This window comes from Marmota marmota, unplaced genomic scaffold (assembly GCF_001458135.2).
Source record: "Marmota marmota marmota unplaced genomic scaffold, marMar, whole genome shotgun sequence".
Lineage (NCBI taxonomy): Eukaryota > Metazoa > Chordata > Mammalia > Rodentia > Sciuridae > Marmota > Marmota marmota.
Window position 1 is genome coordinate 47,264,707 of NW_026000016.1, and position 8,146 is coordinate 47,272,852.

General features: G+C 39.6%; 1 protein-coding gene across 1 annotated transcript; it reads left to right on the forward strand.

Moving 5' to 3' along the window:
* Nucleotides 1–1,127: 1,127 nt before the first annotated feature.
* On the forward strand, nt 1,128–6,505 carry Snrpe (small nuclear ribonucleoprotein polypeptide E). The gene is made up of 5 exons (XM_015483889.2): nt 1,128–1,280; nt 1,578–1,604; nt 2,602–2,664; nt 3,532–3,610; nt 6,248–6,505. Exons 1-5 carry the CDS (start codon nt 1,227–1,229, stop codon nt 6,301–6,303), a joined length of 279 nt encoding a protein of 92 aa, XP_015339375.1. The 5' UTR covers nt 1,128–1,226; the 3' UTR covers nt 6,304–6,505.
* The last annotated feature ends 1,641 nt before the right edge of the window (nt 6,506–8,146 follow it).

Sequence of the window (8,146 nt, forward strand, 5' to 3'; positions counted from 1 at the left end):
AAACATGAAATTTCATGTTTAAAGATCGTTTGTTTGTATTTCCTTTGTTATGAAGAGATTGTTTACATCCATGGACAATTTCAATTTTGTAACTTTGTGCCAGATTAAAAATAGCTTCAAGTTCTTTAACATAATTCACAACAAGGGGTGGGCTCTATTTTTCCAGCTCTTGAATCTGCCCTGGGGTGTTTCAGGCCTGTCCTTTAACAATACTGGTAGTAGCCAAGTGTGGTGGTGCATGCCCATAATCTCAATGACACAGGAGAATCACAAGTTCGAGGCCAACCTCAGCAATTTAGCAAGACTCTCAGCAACTAGGGAGACCTTGTCTCAAAAACTAATTTTAAAAAAAGGAGCTGGGATGTAGCTCAGTGGTAAAGCATCCCTGGGTTCGATTCTGAGTACCAAAAAAGAAAAGAAAAACTAGTCCTGGTAGCTTCAGCCTTGATTTAAGTCCTGAGCCCCCTCATGTAAGAAAGCACACTACCCTGCTAAAGAGACAACAGAGAAAGGGCCTCAGCTAAGGCCAGTCTTCCAAAGACATGTGCCTGAGGTAGGTTTTCAGGAGCAGAAGAATCACCCTAAGAACCCTGTTGGAATTGAGCCCAGCAAGCGGATTTCAGCGCCTTTACGCTCCATCGCCACCCTTAGTCGCGACCCTAACAACTCCTCACAGAAGCGAAGAGACCCATCGGTTATCCGGAGCAAACCACCCGGACCGCTGGTGGCCCAGCCGCCTGGGGTTTGTTTTGGCTTCTTGCCGCCCTGCCCTTTCTCCAACAATAGTGCCGTCAAGCCTGCATTCTATTGAAACAGGCTCAGAAATAGCGGTAAATTAGCACATTTTACTGAGATGGAAAATTGCACGATTTCGCCTCTTAAAGCACATTCAGAACAGAGAGGACCGAAAGCGCAGGCGCCGGGCCGGGCTTTCCTCCTCCCCGGGGCCGCCAAACCACAGAAGCCCCGTCGGTGCCTCCTCCCGCTTCCCTCCAGGTGGCGCTGTAGGATCGACCCAGGTTCCAAGGCAACTCGCCTAGGTTTGACCTCCTCCGGATGCTACGAAGCACAGAGAAGAGCGACTTCAGAGCTAGAGAGACATTTTCCAGGAGCCGCCCAGGTACGTCACCAGAAGATCCTCGTTCACTTCCACTTCCGGTTCTCAATTCCGGAAGTTGCTCTCTGAGGTAACGTGCTGGTTCGTGTGGTCTTTGTGAGATTCCACCATGGCGTACCGTGGTCAGGGCCAGAAGGTCCAGAAGGTGATGGTGCAGCCCATCGTATCCTATGCAGTAGGTCAGGATTAGGAGTTTGGGGCCGGAAAACGGGCGCGAAGGCGCAGGCGGGAAGCAGGCCTAAGGGAGCGGAGTGCGGGCGCACATCCCATGAGCCCTCGGGGCGACGGAGCCGGGAGAAAGCGCNCCCCCCCAGCGAAGGCCCAGTTTGGCCCTTCTTGCAGTAGGCACCAGAGCTCGCCTTCAGAAACCAAAGTTGGGATGAGGGTTGGGTCGATCCTCAGTTTCAGGGAGCAGAGCCTGTGCTGTTGATGGATTTCGTCCTTAACTGCTGTGGTGCAGAACCTCATCTTCAGATACTTGCAAAACGTAAGTCGTTAATTGTCTTGTAACTACTGTTTTAATAAAAGTTGATTTCATTTTGCTATTTGCGTCAACTTTCCTGATCGTTGGGTTCTGGAGTTTAAAAAACACATGAGATGTAAAAGTCGTTGAGGGGAAAGTTTAGAGAAAAAGCGCTAATGTAATAAGGTGGTGGGTATGTGTTGCAGCACCTAGCGTGCAAAGAATGGTGTCATTACTTTGCAGGATCAAAATTACTAAACTTTATGTATTTGCAGACGTGACCTTAGTAGTTGGACATTGGTACTTTTGTTGGTAGTGATTATAGGCTAAAACATTGGAAACTTTCTCACTTCCTTCTTCAGGATGAAACAGTGAAAGCCACACTGGCTCACCTTTAACCAGGTCATAAGGTGCTATGTTTAGTATATATGAAAAAACTTAAGACACTTTTTTTAAAAAGGAAAGGGAATGGAGCAGATGCAGAGCAGTTAATGGCAGCTGCTTGTGGGAGGAGGAATTTTAAGCAACCTAAAGACTTAGAATGAGACAACACAATTGAAGAACAGATTAAGCCATTACAATTTTTAATCTCCAGAAGTGAGAGTTCCTCCCCTGGTTGTTATGTGTGTACTATGGAAAACTGAGAAACTAGAAAAACTCCTATTTTTTACCTGGGTTTTGCTAAAGCAGATAAGAAAAGAAACCTTGATCAATAAAAATTACTGTTTTGTGCTATACTGTCTCCAAATTTCACTCTTTTGAGACAATGCAGTTAGAAATATTATTAAGCCCCAGGATAAAGGAAATTACTAGCTTGAACAGTCCCCATGTAGAAATTATTAAATGAAAGTGTTTTTTAGCAAGTAAACCAGTCTTGGTTACCAAATCCTAGGTATGGACTAATTAAAATTCTTGGCTTGCATTCATTAAAAAATGTTTAGGAGTCATTTCTTTATTGTTTGATCAAAGTATTTAGTTTGTTTACTGTTTAAAAACATTCTTGTGTTTATGATTATTTCAGAGATCCCGGATTCAGGTGTGGCTCTATGAGCAAGTGAATATGCGGATAGAGGGCTGTATTATTGTGAGTACCATTGGGGTTCTTCTCAGAGCAGTTTATTGATAGAAAAAGATTTATAGAAAATGACCACCAGAGCAGTATACAAAAAGTCAAAGACCCAAACCAAGGAAAGTTTTTCAAGGCACATTGTTTATATTTTTCTCCTTGTTCTCGTTTATAAGAGTTGGATAGTTAAAGAGAGAGAAATTTTAACTTTAAAAAATAATTTAAACAACGATATTAGTATTAAAGGAAGAGTAAAAAAACCGATTTGGGGACGTGGTTAATGGAATACTTTGATTTCAGGTTAGGCAATATATGAATAGAAATGGTGGTGTTAGTTAAATAAGACTTCAGGTTAGCAATGTTTTTGTTTGTTTTGTTTTTCTGGTGGTGCTGGGAATCAAACCCAGGACCTTGTGTATGCTCAGCACTTGCTCTACCACTGAGCTACATCCCCAGTCCCAGTAATGTTTTAAAGAAAAATAAAATTGGCTGGAAATACTGTGTTTCATTATCAGAGATTCAATCAGTAATTTCCCCTTCTTTTACCATTTGAAAAACAAGCATGCTAGTTTGCAGTAATAGTTTCTGATTGAGAAAGTAATGAAAATAAAAGGTAATTCATATACATAACTAACATACTCTATGCTGGCATGTCATAAAAGATAAGGATAATGACATATCTAGTGAAATTCTTAATCCAAAAGATTGAAGGAGCAATTTGGGCCACAGTTAGATTTTGTTATTTAATAAGAGGCTTCAGATGTTTGAGCTAAAAGATCAGTGGAGGGAGTTAATTGGCATTTTTGTTTCTGGGTAGATAATGTTCTTTTTGAATGGTTTGAATAATTTACTTAAAAATGACTGTCAGTTGACTTATTTTCCCAGGGTTTTGATGAATACATGAACCTTGTATTAGATGATGCAGAAGAGATTCATTCTAAAACAAAGTCAAGAAAACAGCTGGGTAAGAATATAGTTCATACAGAAATGTTTATTTCACTCACAAAATTGAGTGACCTGCAGCTCAATTTATTTTTAAATTTGGTTTGCATTTGAGAAGTTATCTTTGGAAAGAAGCACGCTTTTGGAATCATTTTCCAATTGCTTCTTATCCTGTTTTATTTCTGGTTCTCTTTGTCCACCCACACGGCTTTGGCAGAGGTCACCAAAGACAAATGTTATTAAGTCTAATGATTATTGTTAGTGTTCATGTTATTTAACTCTGTACAAAACTTGGCACTGTTGGCCATTTCCTCCCTAACACACTTTGTTCCCTTGGCTCTGGGATACCATACTCAGGTGTTCATTTTTCATCTCTGTTATTCCTTTTCAGACTTTTGTATGTTCACTCTGCAACTATCTCCTTCCCCTCCAGGTTGTTCTCCAGTTTTCAGTCCTCTTTTAAAAATACTTGTCTGAGCCAGGCATGGTCATGCATTCCTGTAATCTCAGTGACTCAGAGGCTTGAGGCAGCAGGATCACAAGTTCAAGGCTAGCCTCAGCAACTTAGCAAGGCTCTGTCTCACAAAATAAAAAGGGCTAGGAATGTGGCTCTGTGGTTAAGTGCCCCTGGGTTCAATCCCTAGTACCAAAAACAAAAGCCTACCAACATTTCTTCATTGACTCTTTTTTTGTGTGTGTGTGTGGTGCTGGGGATCAAACCCAGGGCCTTGTGCATGTGAGACAAGCACTTTACCAACTGAGCTATATCCCCAGCCCTTTTTCTTTGACTTTTTGTGGCTGTTAGGATAAAACAAATATTTGTCACAGATTCTGTGTGGTCCTTTGTGATTTGGCCTTATCTCCTCCTACTTATAATACACTGTGCTGTTTGTTTTTTTTTTTTTTCCCCTTTTGTCCCACTCTTAAGAAAAATTTTCTCACTGGCTTCATACCTGCTATGCAAGTGCTCTACCACTAAACTACATCCCAACCCCTATCCCCCCCATAAACAATTGTATGTGCTCCTTTTGCCCCCCTGCCCCCCCCGCCAAATACTGGGGATGAAACTCAGAGATGTTCTACCACTGAACTACAACTCTAGCCCTTTTAGTTTTTTATTTTGAGATAGGGTCTCATGGTCTCACTAAGTTGTCAAGGCTGACTTTGAATTAGTAATCCTTTTACCTCCAGAGTCACTGATATTATAGGAGAGCACTACCACACCCAGCTTCCTGTGACTTTAGAACTTAGATCAAATAATGATATCTCTAAGAAGCCCAGGGTTTGATTGTGTTTTGCTTGGGATGGGGAAGATGGGGTATGATGTGCCTTCTGAGTTTGTTGTAAAACATTAGTGGGATTGTTTTACTATTGCCTTTGCCATTAGACCATGTACTCCATAAGTGCATATGTCTGTCTGTTTTGTTCCCTAATAAGCCCTAGTAAGTAACTCAATGAGTGGCACATAGCAATGCAAAAATATTTGAACAATTTCTTACCCAGGAGGCTTTAGGATTCATGGTTTCATCAAGAGACACCTAATCATTTCTTTTTTTTTCTTTCCTTTATTTTTATATGGTGCTGAGTATTAAACCCAGTGCCTCAAGCATGCTAGGCGAGAGCTCTACCTCTGAGCCACAATCCCAACCCATACACTGAATCATTTCTGTTAACCTCCTGTTAACTTGATCTTTATTGAGGTATTTTATTTGTTCAGTGCTCATTGTGCAACTCACTAGTATAAAAATCACGATTTCTGTTTTTCCCAGACCTGGAGAATTCTCTTGAAACCGTAGTAGGTATATGGAAAGTAGAATCTTAGAAGTGATAGGATATTTTGCTGTGCTTCTTTCTGCTTAAGCTATTTTTATAAAAGACAAAATAAAATTGTCTTGCCAGAAAGCAAACCAGTGTTATTTGGGTCAAATTACTTATAAGTTATTTGCCAACTGTTGAATTCCCATGATAGTATCCACTCTACATAATAGATTAATCACCTGTAGAATCCTGGGAAATGAAAATAATAATAATAATGAAAATAATAGTCACTATTGGAGTTGATCAGCTTTTCTCAGACTGTTTTACCAGTGAGCACCAGTGCTCCTAAAGATGCTAGTAGATATTTCTCAGGAAAAAAAAAGTGCTCTCATCTCAAATAAATTTAAGAAATGTGGGTAAAACCTAAATAAGTTTGTTTATTGCAAGATGAAGTCATTAGTATACTAAGTTCTTTTTAAAAGCTGCTTTTTTAGGTGGGGGTGTGCACCCAGGCAAGCGTTGTGCTGTACTACATCCCCAGTTCTAAGAATGAGATTATAATATGCTGCATTTTTCAAACTTGGCTTATAATTCATTTCCAAACTTACACAAACTCAGTACTGGGAAATGTTTGCTTAGGCATGTTCAATTGACTTAGTCTATAGAAACAGTGCTTTTTGAAAACAAACACCAACCTTCATTAGATAATAGTTGAAAAGGTATGTATGCCCTAATGGAGCTGGAAAGCCTTTCAATATGTGAAGACTTGAAAGTGTTCACATATCTTTATAAGGGAGAGTATTTTCAAAATATTGTTTAAAAACTAGATACAAAATTCTGAGGCTAAAGATAATTACTTATGTCTTAGTATAACTATTAATAGCTCTTTCTGTCATTGCAGGTCGGATCATGCTAAAAGGAGATAATATTACTCTGCTACAAAGTGTCTCCAACTAGAAATGATCAATGAAGTGAGAAATTACAGAGAAAGCAACAATTTTTTTTTTTTTTTTTTTTTTTTAATTTAGCTGCCCTTTGCCTGGAATATAGTTCTAAAGCATTAGTTCACATTGTTTTGATGACCTATGTTATTACCAGATGAAAATAAATGCTGTGGGACTCTTTTTATTAAAAAAAATTTACATTTGTTTCTTCTTAATTCAGTGTTTGTAAAGACCTTTTACACAGTGCCATTATTAGCTGTTGGTATTTATTTTAAAGTTTCTAAATGGTTAGGAGTTTCTCTGGGCATTTGCTTTTTTCAGAGCATGAACCTATTTATTCTAGTATTCTATCTGACAGGCAGTGTTCCAATATTGGGTGGCAGAGAAAGTGAAGGTTTACAAAAATAAACCGGTATTGCACTAACCTATGTCTAAATCAATTCTGTAGAGTGTTTGCCTAACTTGCAAGATTTAGGGCCTCACTAAATTGCTGAGGCTGGCCTCCAATTTGTGATCCTCCTGCCTTAGCTTCCCTAGTCACCAGGATTACAGATGTTTGCCACCATGCCCACCTAATAATAAAATGTCCTTAAAGTACATTAAAAATAAACCCTGTGGGCTGCAGTTGTGGCTCAGTGGTAGAGCAGTTACTAGTATGCATGAGGCACTGAGTTCGATCCCCAGCACCATATTAAAAAAAAAACTAAATGAAAAAAACTGGGGGGGGTTATTTTTAAAAAATAAAAATAAACCATGTTAAGCTGAGGTTGGTGGTGCATACCTGTAACCCCAGCAGTCCCAGAGGCTGATGCAAGTGGGTTGCAAGTTTGATGCATGACAATTTGGTGAGACCCTGACTCAAAAATTAAATAGTATATTGAAGAAACACCTTTCTAGTATCACTAAGGGTATTGGTTTCTCTCCCAGTGGTTATGTATTATCTAATTCTTACCTGGACAGATTCTCTCTGTAGCTAAGGGTGATAGAATTCTGTTAAATAGTTGCTGAACATCTGCTATTATCTAGGCAAAACTTGAGTGAATACAGTGAAACAGACAAACGGGTAGTTTAATACCATGTCCTAAGTACTATTTAAATAGGATCTTTTCGGGTTTTTGTTTTGTTTAAAAGCAAGATCTGCCTGCTTCAAACTCCCACGTCTGGGATTACAGGTATATTCTACCATCCTAAACTTTTAAATTGGACCTTATTTGAAAAAGGCCTATATTATTTTCCAGTGCTGGATATGGAACCCAGGGTTTCACACATGGTAGGCAAGCACTCTTATCACTGAGTTACAGTTCCAACCCCAAGGCCTATCTTAAATTCTGCTAAAGGTGGTAAAAGAGAACCAACCAGCTTCTGCTTTTCTATATGCCTGTAAGCTAGATAGAGACTTCTCATTAAACTGAATGAAAATCTTTTGAGGTAGAGATTTGCAGATGAATAGATAGAAGTCATTCTAGATGCAGTCCTCTCTGACCATACTTTTTGGTTATATTTTGAGTAAAGGGCTGCTTTAGCTCTTAACATTTTAAATTTTAAGTCTGTTAGTATCTAGGGTTTAATTTTAAGCATGCAAAGAAACTATTGGGCAGTAGAGGGAGTTGTAGTCCTAAAACTGCTTCAGCCCTGCTGGTGAAAAGATGGAAGCTTTTTCAAGAGTAAGACCTCCCTGTAGCTTTCTTGGCACCAGAATAGCTGGGAAGGAGGATGAAAGCTGGAACAGTATAATCCCTAAGAAAACCTGCTGGCTGCTTTTTCCATTTCCCTGGGCGGCCTTTCTGACCTGGCTGCCCTGTGTAAGCAGAGCTGTGCCTGCTGTGGCTTAGTCTGAATGGATCAAGACATGGAAG

Coding starts and splice junctions, on each gene's coding strand:
- Snrpe (XM_015483889.2), top strand. CDS start 1,227: ATGGCGTACCGTGGTCAGGGCCAGAAGGTCCAGAAGGTGATGGTGCAG. Junction 1,605..2,601: donor TCTTCAGATACTTGCAAAAC/GTAAGTCGTTAA, acceptor TGATTATTTCAG/AGATCCCGGATTCAGGTGTG. Junction 2,665..3,531: donor GGATAGAGGGCTGTATTATT/GTGAGTACCATT, acceptor TTATTTTCCCAG/GGTTTTGATGAATACATGAA.